General features: G+C 37.8%; 5 protein-coding genes across 12 annotated transcripts in view; 3 read left to right on the forward strand and 2 right to left on the reverse strand.

Annotated features, from left to right (window-relative positions):
* The first annotated feature begins 53 nt into the window (after positions 1-53).
* On the forward strand, positions 54-4,081 carry LOC6578644 (NEDD4-binding protein 1). 4 transcript variants are annotated; one of them, XM_002004516.4, is made up of 5 exons: positions 54-333; positions 2,337-2,408; positions 2,467-3,410; positions 3,477-3,698; positions 3,766-4,081. In XM_002004516.4, the coding sequence occupies exons 1-5, from the start codon at positions 130-132 to the stop codon at positions 3,968-3,970; spliced, it is 1,647 nt and encodes a 548-aa protein (XP_002004552.2). In that variant the 5' UTR covers positions 54-129; the 3' UTR covers positions 3,971-4,081. The 4 variants fall into 4 exon arrangements, with proteins under 4 accessions (XP_002004552.2, XP_015018750.1, XP_032586686.1 ...); XM_015163264.3 differs by having other exon boundaries at positions 58-333; positions 2,470-3,410; XM_032730795.2 differs by lacking the exon at positions 54-333 and adding an exon at positions 2,125-2,213.
* LOC6578643 lies at positions 414-2,005 on the forward strand. Its single transcript, XM_002004515.4, has 3 exons — positions 414-932; positions 1,002-1,120; positions 1,513-2,005. Exons 1-3 carry the CDS (start codon positions 645-647, stop codon positions 1,724-1,726), a joined length of 621 nt encoding a protein of 206 aa, XP_002004551.1. The 5' UTR covers positions 414-644; the 3' UTR covers positions 1,727-2,005.
* Positions 4,025-10,688, reverse strand: LOC6578645. Of its 2 annotated transcripts, none has more exons than XM_015163265.3 (3): positions 10,074-10,688; positions 9,927-9,993; positions 4,025-4,439 (listed from the first exon to the last, which is right to left on the reverse strand). In XM_015163265.3, the coding sequence occupies exons 1-3, from the start codon at positions 10,134-10,136 to the stop codon at positions 4,096-4,098; spliced, it is 474 nt and encodes a 157-aa protein (XP_015018751.1). In that variant the 5' UTR covers positions 10,137-10,688; the 3' UTR covers positions 4,025-4,095. The 2 variants fall into 2 exon arrangements, with proteins under 2 accessions (XP_015018751.1, XP_002004553.1); XM_002004517.4 differs by lacking the exons at positions 9,927-9,993; positions 10,074-10,688 and adding exons at positions 7,356-7,416; positions 7,493-7,798.
* LOC6578646 (aarF domain-containing kinase 1) lies at positions 4,675-7,886 on the forward strand. Of its 2 annotated transcripts, none has more exons than XM_002004518.4 (4): positions 4,675-4,832; positions 5,575-6,256; positions 6,322-6,873; positions 6,950-7,886. In XM_002004518.4, exons 2-4 carry the CDS (start codon positions 5,603-5,605, stop codon positions 7,289-7,291), a joined length of 1,548 nt encoding a protein of 515 aa, XP_002004554.1. In that variant the 5' UTR covers positions 4,675-4,832; positions 5,575-5,602; the 3' UTR covers positions 7,292-7,886. The 2 variants fall into 2 exon arrangements, with proteins under 2 accessions (XP_002004554.1, XP_043866532.1); XM_044010597.1 differs by having other exon boundaries at positions 4,689-4,756.
* A 2,163-nt stretch (positions 10,689-12,851) lies between the features above and the next one.
* Positions 12,852-24,292, reverse strand: part of LOC6578647 (probable serine/threonine-protein kinase DDB_G0267686) — a 41,374-nt gene continuing 29,933 nt past the window's right edge. For all 3 annotated transcript variants that reach the window (XM_032729985.2, XM_032729982.2, XM_032729983.2), the window contains exons 6-8: positions 21,051-21,444; positions 20,546-20,990; positions 12,852-12,948 (exon numbers count right to left, since the gene is read on the reverse strand). In XM_032729985.2, the coding sequence (XP_032585876.1) occupies positions 20,553-20,990; positions 21,051-21,444 (832 nt within the window). In that variant the 3' untranslated portion in view covers positions 12,852-12,948; positions 20,546-20,552. The remainder of the gene's footprint in view (positions 12,949-20,545; positions 20,991-21,050; positions 21,445-24,292) is intronic.

Here is a 24,292-nt window from a genome sequence, read left to right on the forward strand (position 1 = left end):
GCTACATTAATTGGTTAATTTTGCATGATTTTTATATGGTGGCAACGCCAATCAGCTGTTGCTTTCCGCATTCTGTTTCGTACACTAAATGTTTTGCATTTCAAAAAACATTTATCGGAGTTTTTTATAATGGGTAAAAAAAACAAAGGTGGCGGCAAAAAACGAGGAAGAATACATAAACACCGTTATAAGAAGAACAAGCAGCAATCGCCGCGCAAAGGCCGCAAAGCCTTACTCGGTGAGGTTGCAGAAGAAACAAACACGTGCCCGACAACAGTTGAAAATAAAGCGCTTCCAGAACCCTCTTGCTCCAGGACAACGCTGGAAATGGACGTGAGTATTGAATTGCAATTAATTCATTATTATTAGTTATGCATTAGTTAACGTGTCGGGATTATCGGGGGTTCGTTGTGATTGATTTAAAGGGGGCTGCCGACGCGGTTGACGCAAATCGCATTGCGCAGGCGTCAGTCCCCCAAACACCAACCAAAAAAGAGAAGGAATTTTTGCGAAAAACTCAGCGCGAGTTCCAGAACAAAAATTTCTACCAAATTGAATAAGTGCTAAAATTGTGAAAATAAAGTGGCCAAAAAGTAACTGAAACCACCTAAATAACTACAATTATAAAAAGTTAACTAAACGAAATGGAGCAAATCTGGCGTAATATCTGTGCCCACTATGATGTGCCAGAGGATGTGACCAATGCCTGGTTTGCACGCATCGAACAGCATCTGAGCGAGGACAGTCCCACTCGCGCCTACCACAACTGGCAAGAGATGATGCAGCGCAAGCACGAGCATCTGTCGGACTGTGCTCCGAGTATTGCTCTGGCTGCCTTCTTTCAGTACTATCATTTCGATGGCAATCGCAGCTGTGTGCAGCAGAATTGCGAAGTCTTTGAGGAATTTTGTCGCGATGCCATGATTGAGGATGTGAGTAGCTATATAAGATGCAGATGAACATATATCAATATATGAATGTTTTGAAATGATGTAATGCAGGAGCAAGCCAAATCGCTTGTCTGCAATCTGCTGGGTCGCAAGACACCTGATAATGAGGTCACCTGGTCACATGATGAGGAAGCCAATTTGTTGCAGGATGTCGATTTGGTTGTGTTGGCGTATGTATAAAATATAAGAGTTTGGAATATGCCCTGTATCCAAATGTAGTGAAAAGGTTAGAGCACTTTTGGAAATCTTTGTTACTACGGCTCAACATACATATGTAGCAGGTCTGTTTGTCTGTCGAAATCTCTTGTCTTTGTCTACTTAATAAATGACAATAAGAGCCTATCAAATCTCTTAAACATATTGATAAGGTCAATATATTGACGATACACTTATAGTCGCAGCTAGGCAAATATAAGTTGAGCGATTTCATTGCATTATTAGGAGAAAATAATTTTCATTAGGAAAAAGCTTTCCTGGATACAGCGGTACAAACCTAGTCGAGCACTCCCGACTAGCTCATTTGCTAGGATGAGTCTAAATGCTCTTCCTCTGTCACGTCCAGTGCTCCGCCGGATGAATATAAACACTATACCCAACTCTTACGTCACGAGTACGCCAATCTGGATGACGAGAGCTATAAAATGATGCGTGTCAAAGTCTTGGAGACATTGTTGCTAATACCCAGCATTTATGCGACAGCCGAATACCACGAGAAATACGAGGAGCTGGCACGTGCCAATATACAGAATGAGATACGTGAGCTAAAGCAAAAGTAAGAGTTTCAGTCGTAATGTAGTTAGTAAAGAATTTGGGATCGAGAATGCCCAGACAACAGTATACAATATGCAGCTTTTGTCTACAAATATGTGTGTGTTGCCTTTTTATATAACTAAATGTTGTCAAGAAGTCAAAAAATCGATTTTCTTTTAAATTCAATTGATAAAGAATAACGGACATAGAAGAAGAAGTCAATCTATCTATAGTGTATCATTCGAGTGATATGTACGATCTTAGCTAGCTGAATTTACAAGCGATGCGCCAATCATATTTTTAGTTAACAACACTCTGAACAACAAGATCCTCTGTTAAGTGTCTAACCATAGTGGTATTTTAATCAAAATAAATGTAAACTGATATTGCCATACGTAAGCTATTCATGCGATTCAATAATAATGCTCGATGTATATACATATAATCGAAAAACCGATCAAATTGTAGTTTTATTCAAAAAGCACCTTAAAGTCAACTCGAATAGTGAGCGCAGTAAGTACGAGAAATAAATTTCAATATGTCAACATTTTAAATACCAATTTTAATAAATTTACTTATGTACGTACATACATACATATGTATGTAAACATACACATATTTCTCACCCCACACCAGTTACAATTAAACACCGATGCTTCTACAACAATGACGTCGCAATTCCAAAAGTTTAAGGATAGTTTGGTTAAAGTAAGATATGAATTTATATGTTTACGTTGTTGTATACTTAAATCTCAGTTTGTTTTAGAAGAAGCTTAAGCGTTTGCAGAAGAAGAAATCGCCAAAAACAAATTCGAATAAAAGCTATTCCGTAAAGCTTGTCAATTCCATTAAACGTCGTGCAGTTAACTCACAAAGCAAAAATGCATCAGCCACATCCACAAATAAAGGAAATGTACAACTACAGCAAGTCACAAAGCAGCAGCAACAGAAACAACAGCCGCAGCAGCAAAATAAAATGCCGCAGCAAAATTCATTGCCTAAGCCCACGTTTTATCCCACCGGACAACAAAAATCCGAAGTAAAAGAGGGCGAGATAATCGAAGAAATTGAGAGCAGCGATGACGATGACTGCATTGTCCTGGAACCGCATATGACTAAAATCACTATAGACACAGATGACGAGCCGGACGATGAGTCATCGAAGGAGCCAGTCGCCGCCAAAGTAGAGGAGAAAATTACCGTAGTTAACTTCTTTAAGGTAGATACTAGACGCAGACATCAGTTATGGGCACGTTTTGTAAATGGCACAAGCCAGAATAGCGTATTATATAACACAAGTAATGCGCGTCCATTATTAAAGGAAAATACGTCTTGTATTGTCATTGATGATGGCGGCGATGAGGTTAAGAAAGTAGAACAGAAACAGCCTGCTGCACAGAATTTATTAGATGATAGTGTGATATTTGTACAAGAAGATTTTATACCGCTGTCGAGTGATAAGGATGATGCTGCTGGTGATGGTGTTAGTCCCCAGCGAAAGCGTCATTCAAAGCCGACAGAAGACGGACCGAAAGCTCCTAAAACACCCAAGATGGTCACACAGCGGATGAACGAAGGCCTATTTACCTCAACGGAGCGCAAAAAACTCGCCGATTATAATAGCAATACATATAATCCAGGAGTAGAGTCGAATGCGCCAGTAACTCATAAACGTTCCATTATCATAGATGGCAGCAATGTGGCCTTTGGGTGAGCATTTACTCTTTAGTGAATTACTTGAGTCTGATCTTATTTCTATTCCATTTGCATTCACAGTCATGGTCGCTCCAATATATTTTCTTCGGAGGGCATAAAATATTGTGTGGAGTACTTTGAGAAGATGGGGCACGATGTGAAGGCTGTAATTCCATTGTTTCGACGAAATAGTAACAAATCATCAAATCCTGCCCTGCTCGATCAACTGTATAAAGAGGGCAAAATTGTATTTACACCCTGTAAAAATTTACCCAACCAACAGGCCATCAGCTATGATGATCGGTAAGTCTTAAAATTGGTTTTACTTATAAGATATTTATTTTTAATACTTTTAAATTTTTTATTGCAGCTTTATACTTCAGTTAGCTTATGAGCGTAATGCAGCAGTTGTCTCCAATGATAACTATCGGGATCTCATCAATGAGAATGCGGCATTTAAGAAGATCATTGAGAATCGTGTAATTGGATATTCATGGTGCGATAATATACTGATATTACCAAAGGATCCGTATGGAAGATTTGGGCCACCTTTGGCTGAAATTTTACGTTGTTAGCGTTCATATTCTTTTTCCAATTTTTTGTTTGACGTTAAATTTAGTGAAGTGAAATTTGTATTGAAGTTAAATATATTTATATATTATAAGAATATAGAGATATAATTGAAATGTTGCGTTTATGTTTAGATTCTAGGCGCAACCGAAACAACTGTTGTTGTAGATATAGTTGTGGCGGTTGTCGGAGCTTCGACAATGTCAATGGTTCCCTGATAATGTGGCGGTGGCTCATTTAAAGCTGCTGCTGCAATCAGATTCGGATTGCTGCAACCCAGGTCCGTTGTGATGGTCAGAGTGGAGGCACCCAAGTTACCGTCCTTGTTACAGATGTTAAGCTCGTCGTAGCTGGGCGGTAGATCCATGCCCTTTGGCAATATGGTCATGTCGTTGTTGTCCACTTCAAGGCAAACGCTGCCATTGCCCATGTTAGTGTTGTTGTTGGTGACGCTTATTTCCATTTCACGTCGTGCTGCAGTCATAAATTGGCAAATTTAATATATACATTTTTGAAAAAAAAAAATATAAATATTGAATATTTATGAGCGTAGCTACATATAATTGTATGCTTAAATTTATCTTATCTCTAATTTGTGTTAAATTCAAATTATGATTTATCGACTTGTACTCACTTATCGATAACGGCACAATCGTGCTTTTATCACCCTCAATTTTTGTGCGCTGCATACGCGGCTCGAACAGCTGACGGTTCGTTTCAGTTGCGCGCAGCTGAGCAAGCAGCAACAGATTTGAAGCTGGTTCTCTTTTGTTTTTTACTAATATTTGTGTGTAAGTCTTAACAACAGTCACTAGTAAACAAGCACATGTATTGCAACTAAGAGATTTTTGAGCGCGCTAAAACATCGTAAGTGAAACGCTCTGGCCAAGAAGTTTGGCCCAAAACTTCGATTAGTCATTTATGTAATAGACAACAAATATTACAATTGCTGACGTTGTTTAGCCAATACAAGGTGAAAGTTTTTGGATGGGTAAAATATGTAAATTGTGACTCAATGCAGGTGCAACAGGTTTTGGGGTTAAACGTCTCTGGCAAATAAATTATGGAAATCTATATTAGCAAAATGTAAGGTGATAAATGATGTTTTTCTTGTGTTTTCTTGTGTGTTGCCAATTTTTTGTTGGCAGCTTAATGATGAGTGAAAGTTTACAACGGAGGGCCAAATATATCGTGTTACGTGTTTGAACTGGCCCAGCGATCTACATTTTATCAACATGAGCGGTGAAATAACACTTTAGAGCCTAGCAAAGTTCAAGCACATTGCTTGAGTTTTGAACTGCTCTGCAGTCCAAAGGTTTATAATTTGTCTGAACTAGTTCTTTGGGTTAGAGGGTTGAAATTTAAACGGAGTGACAAGCTGTTGATATAACAGTTCATTGGGCGCAGCTTCAAGTTGACTGGATAGAATATTATTTAAGTTGAGAGTGGAAGAGCTTTCTTGAATCTTAGTTGAACTTTTTCTTTTGGGGTTGAGCAGTTGACACTGAAACGGAATGACAACCTGTTGATTTAACGGTTCATTGAACAGAGCTCGTAAAGTTACGAAAATTCTAAGAAAACTAACACAAACTCGTTTCCATCTTTTCAGCTTGAACTGTGCATCAAATCTGTCTTAGATGTTGCGACGCGTGCTTGGGTTTAGCGTTTTAGGCGCTGGCCTCGTCAGCACTGGCCTGAGCCTCCATACGAATGACTATGAACTTAATTCGCTAGGAATTGTGCGCTTGACGCGTTCCGCCTGCGCTGTGGTCGATGTGGCGCTCACCTACAAGCGGGAGCTCTATTATAAGGAGTGGGACAAGACCACGCCCGAATACAAGGCTGAGAAGAGTCGCGTGCATAAAATCGCCGCTGAGAAACTACTGGAGCTCATCTGCACAAATAAGGGTGTATATATCAAAGTGGGTCAACATATTGGAGCATTGGAATATCTGTTGCCCAAGGAGTTTGTACAGACCATGAAGGTGCTGCATTCGGATGCGCCACAGAATCCAATCGAGGATTTATATAAGGTCATACGGCAGGACTTGAAACGTAATCCCGAGGATTTCTTTGACGACTTCGAGCGTGAGCCGCTGGGCACTGCATCATTGGCACAGGTGCACAAAGCGCGACTGAAGACAGGTGAAGTGGTGGCTGTTAAGGTGCAGCATCCATATGTCAAAGGCAACTCGCGCGTCGACATGAAAACCATGGAGCTGGCCGTCAAAGTGCTGGCGCTCATATTTCCCGACTTTAAGATACAATGGCTTGTCGAGGAGTCCAAGAAGGTAACGCGTCCATTAAAGAGGGATTACAGAGATATTTATTAAGATTTCAAAAATTTTCATTTTAGAATCTGCCCATTGAGCTGGACTTCCTGAACGAGGGCAAAAACGCCGAAAAGGTCGCCGAGCACTTTAAGAAATACAGCTGGCTGCGTGTGCCGAAAATCTATTGGGAGCTGAGCTCATCCCGTGTGCTAGTCATGGAGTATCTGGAGGGCGGACATGTCACGGACTTGGATTACATTAAGAAACATAATATTGATGCCTTTGCGGTGGCCAACAGAATCGGACAACTTTACTCGGAGATGATCTTCTCCACGGGCTTTGTGCACAGTGATCCGCATCCGGGCAACATACTCGTACGACAGACGCCCAAAAACAATTTGGAAATCGTTTTGCTGGATCATGGACTCTATGCGAACCTTAGCGATAAGTTTCGCTATGAATACTCAAAGCTTTGGCTGAGCATCTTGAATGTCGATCGCAAATCCATGCGAAAGCACAGCGAGCAGCTGGGCATCAAGGGAGATCTGTATGGACTGTTTGTTTGCATGGTGACGGGCCGACCATGGGATACACTGATGCAGGGCATTAACAAAGTCAAATACTCCAAAGAAGAGGTAAACTACTTAATTGGCCCCAGTTCCGTGTGTTAATTTGTCTTATATATGATCCGCTTCTCTTTCTGTTTTGCAGAAGAACACACTGCAGAGCAACACGTCGCTGGTGCTGCCCCACATTTCGGATGTGCTCGAGCAGGTGGATCGGCAAATGTTGCTCATACTGAAGACAAACGATTTGATACGTGGCATTGAGTCAACGTTGCGCACACAGAACCGCATGACCGCCTTCTGGGTGATGTCCAAGTGCTGTGTGCAATCCTCCTACGCGGAGCAGCTGGCAAAACAACCGGAGGCAGCGAAACGCTGGCAGTTGAGGCTACGCGAACGTTGGGATCTATTCAAATTGAATGTCTACTACCTCTATCTGGGGTTAATTAACTTTGGATTTCTAGCGGCGCTCAAGCAGGTGCTTTAGCTTGGATAGCACTCGAATTGAAGTACAAATTAAAATGGGATAAATGCAAACAAAAATGAATTACCTCGTTGTCTCTGCAGGATCAGGCGGCGTTCGTTCTCCCGACGCTTGCGCTGCGTGGAGCTCTAGTTTGATGGTTGTTTGAAGAGTTAAATTAGCTCATCGATTATAGATAGATATAAGATCTTAGCAATATGTTACCACTATAAAAGCCAATGGCATCAGCATGACAAAGAGAACAAGTAGCACAATGTAGAACGTATAGCCCGAATAGAAATACACATAGTCCGGCTGTGGATAGTAATAGGGATAGTCTCCTGAGTTGCCATTGGGAAACGGTGCAAGTGTGCTGTTGTCGTTATATGAGCTGTTCATCGAGCTCTGGATTGTGGCAGTCGTTGTGGACGCCACTGAGGCAGTCACTGCCGTTGATGGCGTTGCAGGTGTCATTCAGAAATATTGTTTCTACTCGTTGTGTCCGCTCGAATTGAACTGAAGCCCCCCAAATTGATGGGCGACCGACCACTCATCCATGGGTCAGGCTCATGGTTCACATGTTTGCTTTGTAATCATTAGCTGATAAGGTTGACAAAAAGAAAAAAAAAACAAGTAAGAAGGCTCCAGTCGAGACGGCTCGACTAGGAGATACCCTGAACCCTCCAAGCTGATATTCTAATCATTCTGCACTTCTTTTATGCACACATACATACATACACATGCATCTACACGCACGCACAAGCCTGCGCTCTGCTAACTGCGCAGTAAGCAGCGACTGCGCTTGGGCGGCGCTGCAGTGTGGGCAATATTATGAGAATTTATTTGTTGAATAATTTCTTTTGTAGACATACGATCTTAATGAAACTTTTAGAGTGTAATCATATGGTGAATATATGCGTACATTCCAAAGCACAAGTCTCTAGTATTTGAAATGCGTTTTTTACAAATTGGGGGAAAATGGGGCGTGGTATCCAAAATCTGTAAATCACAAAATCTTTGTATCGATTAACTTTATATACAACGCAAATTTGAAGACTCCAGGTCTAAAAGTGTTCAAATTAGGCTTCAAAAACAAAATCAATTTTTCGATTATTCTCGATAAAAAAGTTATCGGACGATTTATCGAAAAAATAAAGCAAACTCGTACTGCGTATGGTACTCACGAGTATGCATGCCAAATTTCAGCTCTCTAGCTCTTATAACTTCTGAGATCGACGCACTCATACGGACGGACGGACGGACGGACAGACGGACAGGGCTATATCGACTCAGCTCGTCACGCTGATCAAGAATATATATACTTTGTGGGGTCTGCCACGCCTCCTTCTGCCCGTTACATACTTTTTCACAAAACCATTATACCCTGATTTCCCATTTTCAATGGGTTCAGGGTATAAAAAGGAGAAGCAAAGCAAAGCAAAGCACTACCTAGGCCGGGGGCTTAAGTTTGGTGTGCTTTTTGCCTGACCCCCACCCCCCGGCTGACATCAACAGGGCATAGCTTTATCTAATGAGGCGCTATGATAAATGTGTGCAAATGACACACAAACTGCGTGAACGTGTATCTATCCAACTATCTATATATATACAAATATTTTATATATTTAAGATATGTGTGTAAGATATCTCCATGTATGTGTTATTGCCTGTTTGTATGATTTATAGCAAGTTTTCCATTGTCAAGACGTTCCCTGTTTTTATTATATTTTGTGTTCGGGAGGTGTAATATTTACTTTAGGCATGGACATCCATTTATGTGAAAGACTCACGCAACGGAATGGAATCATGTTTAATTAAAGAGCTTGTAGCTAGCCATAAATGTATAATTTATAAAAGTGGAGCAATTTTTACTATAATTTATATGTTAATATGTTTCTAATTGGCATATATTACTGTTTATACAGGACTTGCGAATTATTGAAGCTAACAAATTTAAATTTTATTAAATGTTAATGAATTATAGCTTTGAAAAATTTATAAATATATTATATATTTTTAAAAATTATATTAATTATTAATATTTATGAAATAAACAAAATTAAAATTATTTTAAATTTATTATTTAGAGTATATTTATGATTCTTTAAAATTTCAATTATGCCAATTACTTAAGTTTCGATTGTATGCAAGAATATTATATTAATTATACCTTATAAGTTTTTTGGAATTTCTTTAAATATGCCTAATTACTTGTGGTGTAATTAAGCCTGGAGCATAATTCCTAGAGTATTTTCATATATAAGTTAAGTTATCTGAGAAATTAGCTACGTATTTTCATCTAGTACGAATAGAAATTATGTATTTTAGTTATTTAAGTAATTAAGCAGTTAATGTTAATTACTTTACAGTTTGAACTACCAATTTTAATTACTTAAGTAATTAAGCATTCAATTTTAATATAACTAAAGTAACTGTCGAGTCAGAATTTGATTATTTAAATAATTAAAGACTAAATCTTAAATACTTAAGTAATTAAACTGCTTTTGCCCAACTCTCCGAACATAGTTTAACTCCAGCTTGCATCAATTTTCACGACACTCACGAACAAAGAAAGACAGACACGATTCACGCCCATCTCTAACAATGTTGTCGATGGCATAAGAGTCTAGTGCAAATATGGGCGATTATGTTTGCTTACCTTGCTCACCTTGCGACATTTCCTTGAGCTGCTTGAGCATATAAAACCGATAGGCAATCATAATCGACTGCAATTGCAATGTCAAATATAATATGAGCAATTAATAATAATCATAATAACAGTAATCACATTAAGATATTCACTTACGCGTATGATGAACAGGCAGAAGCAAACGACGGCCAATATAATCAGCAGACTCGACGAATCCATTTTTAATGCACTTTCTTAATTGTAAGCAATTATTTACGTATTTCAATTTCGATTGTTTCTTTCAAAGATTTGCAGTAGCTTGATGATTCACGGTAAGCTCTAGCGCATGTTTCACGATAAGATATGAATATGGATACGCTGATATATATAAATATAGATCTACATCTACATATACATATATATGTATGTATATATAGGCTTCTATTTGTTTATTTGCGTTGTATTTGATTACATTTTAATCAGTATTTCAAGAATTATATATCACCACAAATCGATTCGCTAACTAGCCCCGCTCTCTCTCTTTCTTGCACTCACTTTCCAGCTATCACTCTCGCTCGCTCACTCACTCTTTAATTGCGTGGGCGCTCGCTTAATTATGTGAGGACAACTCGATGTGGCCTGCGGATTGCGAATGGATTTAGCTGCCTGTTGCGTGCTAATAAAAATAATTAATATTATTAAGCTTTTCTATGCTCTGCCAACGGGTATTTTCGTTTTTATCAACAATCTCAGATAACGGCACATTTGTAGAAGAATTATATAAGTTTAGCTTGTTCCCTTCGTTTTTCATATTTTTCTCAAAAGCTGCTTTGTTTTTCAATACATTTTTATTCAATTTGTTATTTAGCTGTTTTCTGATGCTATTTAGCTATAGCTAAAATCTTTTTTTTTTTTTTTTTTTTTTCGATCTACTATATTTCTAGCATTGAAACAGACTGGAGTAGAAGCCATGATCTTAACAAATGAACAACACCGTATATAAATAGATCAACTACATATAATCAATTCTAAGTGGAAATTTTATAGATTTTTTTATAGACTTTCTGTCTATAAAGCTATTTTTAGAATGTGCTCTTATCACTCATTGTTTTGCTCTTTAAATGTCCCGTAAGACTTACTATGCCATAGCTCATACTGTTCTAGTTATTAGCAAATCAGATGATATATATTCCAGTCTAACTTTTCAATTGTAATAGTCGGCTGCCTCTTTAGAGAAACTTCTGCAGAGCTCCTTCTTCTATACTAATTAGCTCTCCTCATTGCTGCTTTCCCCCTCACAATAGCATAGCAATAGCCCTTCTTAGGGTATTTAGTAGTTCGTTCAAGCCTTTGCTCACTTTCAATTCTTCTTCTTCTTCTGCATGGCATTGCCTTATCTCGATTTTTGCTCTGGCGGCCTTCTCTTCACTTCAATAAGCAGATTGCATTCCGCTTTTTGCCTGTTTATGGCTTTTTGGGTTATCGCTGTGCAAAGCCGCCAGCAGGCGAGACGTGTTGTCTGTTTGGCCACGCCCACCAACCCACCCCCCTACTCACAGATGTATGGCGAATTGCGTAGACATAGCAGCCAGCAGTTGCAGTCGTTAACCGTTAATTAAAGTGAATGGCCGCTCTGGCTTTCTGGCCGAGATGCACCTTGACCTGGCCCAAAGCCATCAGCACACACACACACATAGCCATACACCCACACACACACCGACACACACAGCCTCGCATATGATTATCGCTCTTTTGTGCATTGCGCTGGCTGAAATTTTCGCCGTGTTGCGGCTCATTTGCATAACGCCGCGGCTCGAACATAAATTATGGCAGGTGAGAACGAGCACCTGGGCGCACGAAAAAAACAATCCTTATGTTCTTGTTGTTTCACTTTTCTTATTATTGCATTATGCAGCGTGTGTGTTGGTGTTGGTTGCTGGTCTTTATGTGTGTGTGTTTCTGTTTATGTGTGTGTGGGAATGTGTCTGTGTGTGTGTGTGTCTGGCCTTCACTGTGTTTGTTCTCTTTTGGTTTGTGCTTTTTCACTTTGCGTCTAGCATTAAGACAAATCGTTTTAGACTCCTAAATTATGCTAGAAACAAATAGACTGGAAAAAATGTGGAAAAACTGAAAAGAAAACCATTTATTAAAAACAAAAAAAATTGTAGGCGAACTCTGATTAAACAGGTTTTTAAGAAAAATTAAAATATGTATGGTAAATAATAGAATATCTTTATCTCTATTTGATAAGCCAAATGGAAACAGAAAATATCTAGGTAAAAAACCATAGACCATTTATTAATATTACTCTATCTGAAACTGAGGACTTAAATTTTTATTTATTTATTTATTTTTTTAAATAAAACTCAATAATCATTGATTTTCCGAACATATATATTTCGATTTAAAATCAATAAATTATATTATAAAGAAAAAGCACCAGACACGAAAAAGTCAAAGTTTTTTCATATTTCATACAACAATACGAATCGCTCACAATAAATATATATAGTAAATATGTATATGTGACTAACACCAATTTCATTTATTTATCAATTAATACTTTTTTTTTTTTTTTACTATATTACATTCTAGATTACTAAATTTGCTATTATTAAAACTTGGCACAGTATTATGGAATAAACAAATAAAAGAGAATTAAATAAAGGAATATATATTATAAATATAGTAATATATGTATGTATATATTGTATTATTATATAAGTCCGATTATAGTTTTGCAACAATTTCTATTTGATTTCAATTCTCATTTATAACTATGTGTGTATTTTGGTTTGCATTTTCTTTTAAATAAATAAAGCTTTGCTCTTCGCCTGTTGCACAACATTTAAATAAAACTTACACACACACACACAACTTGAGTGTGTGTGTGTTTGTTTGCTATTTGCATGCAATTAACATGCCTCAATTCAATTGAAATTTAATTAGCTGACATTTTCATTTACGTTCTGTATCCCTATATCTGTATGTATGTATGTGTGTACGTATGCATATATATTTTTATTTTCCATTGATTTATTCGCTCGTCTAACTGCAAAAGAGAAATTGGAAAAAATATATATTATTTGTTTACTCAATTGCAGCGTAGCATAAATATCGTGCGCATTGCATCAACATTTGTTTTTTTTTTTTTTTTTTTTTTCATATACATAGTTGAATTTACGCAAGGAGCACGTATTTACATAGAGGAAGTGTGAGTGGGAGGCAATTCATATCAAATAATTTCCCTTAAAGCAATTTCCCTTTGATATGATATGCCACAGATTTACATACACATACATACATAGGTATGCATATTTGCATATTTCAGTTCAATGCGCTATGAAATTTTTAAAAATTACAGCTAGATATATTCTGCCCGTTGCTCGCATTGTTTCTGGATTTTGTGGTACATTTTAATAATATTTACAAATACAAATAGATTTTGTGCTTCCATGAGAGCAAACAGCATTGCATAAATATTATATATATTGTATAAATTTGCTTTTGGTTCGTTTTTTTAGACTCTCATAAAAAATGAAATGTCAAAGGTATTTTTTCTGTTTGGGAGACGCATAGTTAGTGGGGATGAGAAGCAGCTCTTGGCATAAATAAATTCCCCCTTTCAAAAAATTTCCTTTTTTACCTATGCCCAAATATGCAGAGCATATTTTAATGTTAAGCCTAAAAGTAAGCTATACAAAATTTTTAATTCCCTTTGATTTCGCATTGTTTGCGCATTCTGTGTGACATTTTAATGAATTTAAATGCGAATGCTGTTGTCTTGTTAATAGTTGCCTGCTGCTGCTATGTGGTTGTTGTTGTTGTTCCTAAGCTAACAATGTTAACTAAAATGTCAAACATATAAGACCTTAATCAAATATGCACACACACACACTCGCACTCACACTCACATAGTTTGTAAGGTAAACTGTAGAGCAAATTGTGAAAGAAACACAAGACACAAATCAATTTGCATGAGGATTGAAACTTTGTAACTTGCCGCAGCCGAAACTTTGTTTAGAGTGTGTGTGGGAGTGTGTTAATGTGTGTGTGTGTGTCTAGCAATGTCTTAAATTTGAAATTCAAATTTATGAAATTGCTGCAGTTGAGGAGCACACACACACATACAGACACACATGTATAAAAACTAATATATGTATGAGCATACCTCTCTCACACAGGCACACACAGACACACTTGCTAATATATGTATGGGCATTTCTCTCTTCAGCTTTCCCTTTCTCGCACACACACACACACACACAAATTTGTGGCTGATGCCTTTACAATTAGATGGCATAGCATGCTTTTTCGAGCGCCCCGCTCTCCACACACACACACACATGTCATAAAAACCTTTTTATGTGGTGCAAATTTTATGAATAGTCTGGCAACTCCAGACCCCCACCCAGCCCCCTCTTCGACTTTGTGTCCATTTGCTTGTTGTAAGTCGTTCAGCTGGAATCAAGTTGTTGGCACAATTAGTGTGGGCGTGGCGGCTGCTGTTGTCTGCCGTCTGCCGTCTGCATGGGCGTTGTTGTTGGGGATGGGCGTGGAGGCGTGTCTGTTGCGGCTTTCATTATCGGGTACGTGCCTCATTTTGCCCATGAATAAAGTTAAGTAAAATTAATTGCGTAGCCGCTGGCACCAAAAGTGTGCGAAATGTTGCCGCTTTTGTTTGCTTACTTTTTTGATAACAACAACATCAACAACAACCAAAACAATTGTAGCAACAACAGCAACAACAATTATCACAACAGCAGCAGCAGCTCGAGGAAAGTTTTTGAATAATTTCATTAATGTATTTGGTAAAAATTTTCTGGCGCGTGAGATATTTGCAAGTAATTTGCATACACACACGCGCGCAATTATAGCATCTGCTTGTTATAATTTATAATTAGCTCAACAAAAATATGAACAGAAAAAATAAATTTAATTTTTGTTTATTTTGGGCAACAAAACAATCAAAGCCAAGAGCAGCGCTACCTTAGCTGGTTTTAAGCGGGGCTTAATAGAGTTATTTGTTTTTTGGGCAGATTTCAGAGAAATTTTAATAAAAACCGTAAACAACAAAAATATTTTGAAAGTTTGTTGATTGGCTAAAACAATGGCCAGAGCGCGAATTCTATATAATTTTTGGAAACTCAGCATATTTAGTAATCCAACAATATTTACTCTTTATAAGGTATCACAACGTTACCCAGTTTGCTTGCTTTGTTTATGGGGCAACATTTTTAATTATACTTTTTAGGATATTGGCAAAAAAGTTTGCACTCCAAGCAGATTGAACAAACAGAGAGCAACAAAAATGAAAATAATAATAGTCAAGCGGTCGAGTTATGGCCCAGACCTGAAAAACAAAGCAAAATAATAAATAAAAAGTATATATATATATAAACAAAAAAAACAGGTCAACAAAAATGTTGTACAATAAACTTTAATGAATTACAATTTGGCAGCGGAGCAGGAGAGCTGGGGCCTGTAAATCCTTGAGCAGACAGCAAAAAAAAAAAAAAAAAAAAAAAAAAAAATGAAGCAAAATGTAAAAGGAAATGAAAATATGTCGACGGAAATGAGCATTGACGCCATTGCTGCTCCTGCTGCTCCTGCTGCTATGCCTGGCGTATTGGGCATTCGAGCTTTAGAGACTTCCAATAGGAATCGCCCAAGTGTGCGTATGTGTGTGTGTGTTGGTCAAGCCAAGTTGCCTTGGCGCTGATTTAGCTCGAATAAGACGAGTGGGGCATTAAGTTGCCGTTTCATCATTGTCAACAGTCGCAGTCGCAAACAATAAATATTGTAAACAATTTGTTGTGCCTGATGCTTAATGCCATCTCCCTTGCTCCTGCTCTTGCTCTCCGCCTCTCTCTCTCTCGCTTCCTCGTCTTGCACTGTTTTGAAATGCCAGGGCAAATATTTGTACACGCCCAAAGAGGAAATAAGGTTCCAATGCGAAATCCGCAAAACCCTTCGGGCCCATAAATTATCATCATCAGCAAATGGCTGTGGCTGTGGCTCTTCGCTCTTGGCGCTGCCTCGACTCGCTGCGTTTACAATTTCCAATTGCCGCACACTGTTTCAAAAGCTACACTCACACGCACATACACACACCCAGACAGCCACTCATTTCCTTCCTACTTGCCCATGTGCACGTGGCCGATGTGGCATTAATTAAATCAAGCATCATTAAGCGACTGTGGCAGCAGACACCGTGTGGGCGTGGCTGTGGTCCTTGACTGCATTTGGATTTGCCGTCAAGTGGGCGCACAGTGTGCAAGCGATGATTAATTTTGTACTCTATACCAATAATCCCTATCGATATTTACATTCAATAATTGCCCAGCCGAGCTTGCCATCTCACTCGCCTAACAGATCACCCTTTATTGAGTATCGCTCATCGCCTATCGATACAGGCGCTCACCACTTGCCCTTGCTCTAGTTGCCTCTTTAAGTCTTGCTTGCCATCTCGCTCACACACACGATCTTAATAAATCGCGTTTGTCCTCTTATTTTTTGAAATCCTCTTCACTCTCTCAGCAGTCAAAGTGTCATGGCCGCTGCATGCGAATGTCGCGCATTGTCTAATATCTCGAATCGATAGTGCAATTTATTTTGTTTTATTGTGTCAGTTTTTTTTTTGACCACAGTGCCGCCGCGTGTAATTAAAAATTGCTAGCCTCGCCACTGCTAGTTACGTACATTTCATTTCTTCAAGTGTAATTTCATGGCATTGCCTGTTGTTTATATCTTAGTGTCTATTAAAGTGTGTGTTAAGTGCTCAATTGGACTTTAGAAGCAAGGCCGGCATCATTACTCATCAAGTCTGAGGCTGTTTGGAAGCTGCACAAGTAAGTAGGTAAAATACACACAGTAATTTCTAATCATTAAAAGATTGAAAATATACCAACATACACACTTACATACATATATGAAGAGTAATGAGTTTGCTCAAAAAAGCCTCGAAGAGGACAGGGAAATTTTAAATGTTACTTATGTTTATTATATGCAAATGCTTTTTCCTCTCGCCAAATGAGTAAATATGTGTACCTACGTACACATGCTCATTCGTGATCTTCACCATGCCCATAAATGTCCTAAAGAGACACAGAGCAGAGAGGAAATTGTGTATTTTTTCGGTTCATTTATTTGGAGCATGTATAAATTAAATGCAAGTGTTGCTCATAAATGCCCAAACGCAAGAAGAGAGGCAAAGCTGGGCAATTTTTTGGGACATTTGCTTTAAGCACGTATAAATTAAAAGACAACACAAAATTTGTTATTACATTCTTCGCTTATGTGTTTTATATGCAAGTGCATCTTTTTTTCCACCAGCCAATGCATTGTCTTTGCCCAATGTCTGGCAGCTGGCCAAGTCCAAAAAATGTAATAGGGATGCCAGCTGCGCTTGGTTGGTTTAAACAACAGCAAATGCACTTCGCAGAGGAATTTTGTTGTTGTTGTTGGTCGAGTGGGTTGGGTAAGACCCACTCTCACATACACACACACGACATAGACTCAGACAAACACAAACACACATATGCACACATTGACACATACATGAGTTCGCACTCCCATAGAGAGTGTGAAGCGTCGCCCTTTTCTTTTGGCTTAAATGGGCTTAACGTTCACAAAGTTCTATTTATTGCGCCTCTTGTTGAGGCCATTTTTCACTGGCGAGGATTTCGGCGCGCTTGAACGCTTGAAATTTCATTTGCTAAATGTAATTCGATTTAAGTTTAAGGCATTCGCCATTTGCTTTTAGCCATTTGCTTTTTGCCGTCTACCATTGTAAGAGAATTGTAATGAATTTTTCATAGCTACCCGTTTTTTTCCCTTTCCTGCTTCTTCTTCCTCTTCGTCTTTCCTTTCTACTGCAAGCTTTTAGCTTACATGGTGCAACAGCAAAGTACAGCAGATAAATATAAAATGCATTTCTCTGACTTATTTTATTTTTAGTTGATTTTTGGGTCTCTCTTGCCATAAATAAATATGGCTTAAAGTACTTTAATTTTCTTGCTGGAACATTTTTAATTTATGTGGTCAGCCTTTCTATTTGAGTGTGTTGTATTTATTCAAATATATCAAAGTATTCCGCATTTTCTATTTGTATTTCAAATAAATTTAAATGGATTAAAATAATTGGAAGTTTTAAAAAGCTTAAAATTGCAAAACTTTGCCAAAACTCGGTGTTGCAATTCCATAAAATTTTCATTTTGGAATTTTCTAAATTTTTAATTTTAAATTTTTAATTTAAATTTGATGTTAAATGCTTTTGACTAATTTTTTTTGTTGCTAAGAATTTATTGTTTTAAATTTATTGAAATGCTATTATTGGCTGAAATTGGTTTGAACTGTCTCAATATTATTTTCATAAAATATACATCACTTCAACATAAATAAAAAGTTTCATTATTTGAATATTTATTTAAAAAAAATTATATTTATAAAGATTATTTCAATCGATTATTTTGAATAATTTAGACACTAAATTTCTTTCCCCTTTGTATGATTCACCCAAAATAAGCTAATTAAATAGAATATCATGCATTCATGGCTAAAATAAACCAAAGATTAACACTAATAGCTCTTTTAAGCTAAAATCTTATTAAATGTTCGAAATGTTGTTTGAAACCCTCATCAACTTGATTGCAATTTCAAACAATTTAACTGAGCTGCTCTTTTGGCTATCAAAATGAATTCATCTAAAGCTCTTCTGTTGCAGCTTGATTGGAAATTTATTTGATCCTAGAGTGTTTTTTATTGCTGTCCATTTTAAGCTTTGTTAAAATATTCATTTTGCTAGTGCTGTATGAAATTTCACTGATTTTGCTGCTCTCAATTAAATTATAAATTTCAAAATGTTTTTTTTTTTTTTTTTTTGGGGATTTTTGTATTTTTCTATTGGGCAAAAAGCGCAGCACTTGGCCATCAAAATTGTTTTTGCATATTGCTTTGTGGCGCTCCGCACAAATATGGAAATGACACTTGTCCATGGAACTGTGTAAAATCAAATTTGCTGACCTACCCCAAAGTGGTGGGGTTGCTGTGCGAGGGCGGAGTGGGTAGTTCGTTGGCTGTGGACTGTGGACTGTGGGTGCAGCCAAAAATTTTGTTGCTTCTCGTATACAACAATCGGCTAAAAATCCACAATGAAAACAACAACAATGGCAGAAAACACAACTGGGCTAAAAGCAATAAACTGGTTGAGTTGGCCAAGTGGTTTTTTGGCATTGCCAGTGTTGTGGTTCCCGTTTGACCACCACTGCCACGCCCCCCCCAGCGTTCGTCCGCCTCCTGCTCCAGCACCTCCACCTCCACCTCTACCACCACTTCCACCTCCTCCTGCTCATCTAGCCGTTGTCCGTGCTGAGCAGTGGCGCTTTGCCAACTCAGCAGGCATTTAGTTTTGTGTAAAATGCAATTTGCTACTTTTGCATAAAACCCCCATTGTTGTTGCTGTTGTTGACGCTCATACTCTACAAAGCGTTGATTAAGGGGTATATGAATTTTGTGGCCCTAGCAAATTCAGCAAATTTTTATTATGCTGCATATTTTGTGCTCTATTTTTTTTGTGAATTGCTTCAAATTGAGTTGAGCATTTAATATTCTGTTTGAGAATTACAGTTAAAGTTTACTCTGCAGTCGAGTTTGTTGCTAAATGAACTATAAAAGGGAACTAGTTCTCAAAAGAGCTTGATGAAACTGATTTGATTAAATTTGAAGATCATATGTGGAATTCTTGTTTATAATAGTTAATAATAAACAAAATAGCAATATATAGAAAAAAAAAAAAAAATGGAGTAAAAAAGAAATTAAACAAAATTTAACTGATATTTATTTTAAATAAACAAAATTTTTCGAAAACAAAAATTAAAAAAAGACTAAGATATATACTAAAAAATATAACTAAACAAAATTTTTAAATAAAAGATAAATAATAAATCTAAAACAAGTAAAAGATAACTTACGATGAGCTCAGATTAGGAAGTTCATCAAAAACTCATTTGGTATTAACTAAATGAAATTAGCTGAGCACCAATTTAGTTAATTTAGATTAGTATATTAATATATAGTTTCTGTAAAAATATTTTACATATGCATTAAAGCCATGCATATTTATAATTTATTTCATAATTCAATTTAAGTTCTGCTTTTGGAATGTAATATGCATTCGCGTAAACCAAACTAAACTTTTGCTAATTAGCGTCCAAAAACTAATTTTAAAAACAATACAAATTATATTTTGTTAAGCTATGCAAACATTTTTCAGCATATAACAATTTTTTGGAATTAGTTGCAGCTTCAAATTATAAATGCAAACTACGGCTGCATAGCTGTAGTTCCATAGCTGCAAGCTAAAATTATGCGATGTACTTTCAATATGATGGGAATGATGAAAACTATTTTGAGAGCTTTGAACTGGCTTTGAACACCTGCAGTTGCATGCATATGTATATATATAGCATTGGATTTTACTGTGGTTAGTGAAAGACAGAAACGAAAACCCCAAAACATGGCTTTGTGTGCCCTTTGTGTGGTAGACACTGCTGCTTTGCTAGAGGATTATGGCTTATAATAGTATTTTTGGCATACAAAAGATGTTAGTCTGAGAGACAGAGAGAGCGAGAGAGCATGTCTAGACATACCTGAAATTTACGTAAATGGCTCCACTTGCTGCTCGGCATCCAATAAGCTTAAATCGTTGAATGTTGAACAATTTTCCAGCACTTGGCTGCTGGTTGCATTAATTAAATCAAAATCAATGGCCAAACGATGCTCCGAAGAAGATTTGAATTCCTCCTCCTCCTGCTCTTGCTCCGGCTGCTGTTGCTGCTGTTGCTGCTCCTCTGAAACTTTGCTGCAGCAATTCTCTTGGCAGTCGACAGCATAGCAAAGCTTTAGCTGGGACTGCTCCTGCTGCCCCTGCTGCTCCTGTTGCCCCTGCTCTTGTCCAGCTTGTTGATGCGCATTGGCCAGCAGTAGCATTTGCTCCTCGTAGCTATAGCCATAGTCATATTCATCGTATTCATCCATCAATGAGTGCTCCGAGTAGCTTTCGTCATCATCATCGGCACAATCAAAATATCCGCTCTGTGTGCATGCAGAGTGAGTTTATGCTAAACTGTTTGAAGCTTCTATGCAAATACTCACCTGGCAATCTAAGCAACGGCAATTATCACAGAGGCTGCAGCTAAGTCCTAGTATGTCTGCTGCCTCCTGGTACAGTTCATAGCTCGAGGACCTGTTGTTAGTCAGTTGTTGTTGTTGTTGTTGCTGTTGTTGTTGTTGTTGCTGTTGTTGTTTATGACTCTCCAACTTCCGTTCGGCTTCAGCTAACTTGTTGTTGCTCTCATTATGCATGCTCCAATTGTTCAATTTATTTTGCTCGGCTCCTGTTTGACTGTTGTTGCTGTGATTTTTCATGTTGCTGTTGTTATCCTTGCTGGCTGAGTGAGCCGCAAATGATGATGATGATGATGCGGCCGCTGAACTGGACGTCGACATGGCTGCTGTGCCGTTCAGCTCCGCCTCATTGCTGTTGGCCCTGAAATGAAAAGTTTATTTCTCGTCCTGTATTTAGCTTTTGGTTGACTAAACTAAACGCTCAGTGCACAAATGAACAGGAACTTAGCATAGCACAGGAAGCGTATACTCTAGGGTGCGTGAGATGGCGGTGGGAGAGTGGGCGCAAATGGGGGAGAGTACTCCAGAAAGAGAGCTATGCAAATTGAAATAAAGCGTAGCATACTTTTCAGCGCAATTGAATTTAAGCCCAACCATAAGTCGATCCATGTAAATACGGCTTTGCCATGCAGACAAGGGGAATTTAAAATGTTTCTGGTTTGAGTTAAATATATAAATGGAATGTAAGGCTATTTAGCTTTGTTAACAAAACAGAAAGAGGTTAAGTTGCTTACGTCTATTAGAGGTAATGAATAGCGAATATGAGAGTGGGAATAAAGGAAATGTAGAGCGATTGGAATATCACACCTGCCTAGGGTTTAAGCTGAGTCGGAGCTGCTCGATTAGAAGGTACTTTGTACTTTAGGGTATCTTATAGTCGAGCACTTTTGACTAGAGCGTTTTTACAGGGCTGCTTTATTTCTTAAAACTGTTCTGAAATTTTTTTTTAGTATTGATTTAGTTCTAAAAAAATTATATATAAATAATAAAATTTCTTATATTTATATTATATATTTGCTTCAGCTCATTTTTAAATTTTTGAAAATTTATAAATATAATTTTAATATGATTTTGATGGAATGATTTTTTTTTAAACATTTTTGTTATTATTTTGATACACTTGTAATATATTGAAATCCAATCAAGTTCGATATCAATCATCATCATCATTTCACAAATTTAGCTTAAATTTTATCAGTTTACAAATCCAGACAATCTTCAGGGTTGCCACACTGTTGCAAAGTTTGAGCTGCCTTTGCTGGAACTTTAAACCTGTCAACCTGCTTCACCTGAACCATTTAGTAAAAAAATTCCACTGCATTGCAGCACATTAAAAAATGGAGTTGCCTTCCTCTAAGTGCCTCTTATCAGATAGAGCGAGAGATTGAGAGAAAAGGAGGAAGAGATAGAGACGGAATGAGTAAGGGCCAGGCAAAGGCTGGTCGAAGTGCTGCATAAGAATGCAAAATAGTTCTAAAAGTGAGCGCCAAAACTTTGGGTAAAATATTTTTTTCTTTGGAAAAAAGAGAACGAGCCAAGAAATATGAAGAAAGTTATTTTGGGGCACACTTGAAAGCAGCTTGATGGAGTTGTCGCCAGTTCCCTGTGCTGCCTTGATGAATGTGCGTTGCGAGAATTCTCTTGTAATCAACTGTGAGAAAAAGCTTCAACGCTGACGACGCTGACTGCATTTCCCAGCTCCCAGAGAGGCTCTGTTCTAATTAAAGTTGCTAATAAATCAAAGGAGCTTTGCTGACAGCCTCTGCACCCCCTCTCCTTTTACTCTCTCGTTCCCTCTGCTCCTCTACTCAGTTGCAATTAATGAAATATTCAACGCTTTGCACTTTGACATCATTATTACGCAACGACTCGCCAACATTTCTTTGGGGAGAATTTATTTTTGGGCCTTTTGTGTGTGAGCAAGAGAGAGAGAGGGGGAGAGGAAAAGTAAAAATGGAGGCGGAACAGGAGATGCCAGCGGGCGTGACTGCTAGAAAAGTGCAATTTTTACCTTTTATTATTTCTACTTTTTGTGTGATACTTGTTCAGAGAGTGTATAAAGAGGGTGTATTGGTTTTAATGAATTGTCAGACGGTTTGAGAGACATCTGGAATGAAGCTTTACTTGTGATTTATAGGGTGAATGGATTAATAGATTACTGGATGAATATATTTACATAATGTTTTTCCAGTAAAACGTTATATAGATTCCATAATGGGAAACTGTTGAGACTCTTAGGGAATTGGATTGCTTGTAATTGAGCTATTCACAGAGATCTTTACATATTCACAGAAATCAAAAATATTTCAAAATATAATAGAATATTTACATATCCACAATATTCGAAGATATTTCAAAATAAAGCAGCATAAAGTTTTGTAAACTATCAAAATGATCTGACTGGAAGTCTATCCGACAACCTTAAGACCTTTCTAACATATATTGATATAGGAACTACAATATGTCATGCGAACTTTTAAAGTTTCTTCCTTATGGATCATACGGACTTTGTTTATTATAGATCCCTTCAAAATGATTTCCGACCATTTAGAATAAATAAAAAATATATTGAAAATAAATTAAACTATGATTGCAAAGTAAAGTATGTTTCCGTCGATTACGCTCGATGGAAATCCTTTTTTAGACAGTTTATTTTTTTATTTTTTTGTGTGCTGGCAACTTTTCATGGCTGCCACGCCCAACAATCACCAGCAGCTCGTTAGCTATTGAAATATGATTATTGCACTTCAATATAAATTGTTGCTAGTGCTAACGTAGCTGCTGCTACGGCTGCTGCTGCTGTTGCAAGTTTTGCCAGCTGCCACATGTGTGTGGCATGCATTTTAATCAACTTTATGGGGCCAGGCCAGAGCACTCGACTCTCTGGCAGTTTAGGGTATCGGCATTTTAAGCGCTTCAGCGACTTTTTGTTAGCGCGTTAATTTTTCAATTTCACAAATGGCTGAGCCAACTAAAGCCTGGCCATAGTGCCACGCCCCCAACGTCCGCCCACTTGCACAAAGTTTTGCACGTTGCTAAGCGATGGTGATCAAAACTTATGACTTCATGAACAATGCAACACAACGGAACGGAACGGAGGCACAGCTAAACAGGGGGGCGTGGCAGGTATAGATGGCGTGGAGGAGGGAGGGGGTTGCGCTTGGAGGGTATCTGCCACATCGTGAACAGCTAATTGAATGCGTTTAACA

Source organism: Drosophila mojavensis, unplaced genomic scaffold (genome assembly GCF_018153725.1).
Source record: "Drosophila mojavensis isolate 15081-1352.22 unplaced genomic scaffold, ASM1815372v1 contig_80, whole genome shotgun sequence".
Classification (NCBI taxonomy): Eukaryota; Metazoa; Arthropoda; class Insecta; order Diptera; family Drosophilidae; genus Drosophila; species Drosophila mojavensis.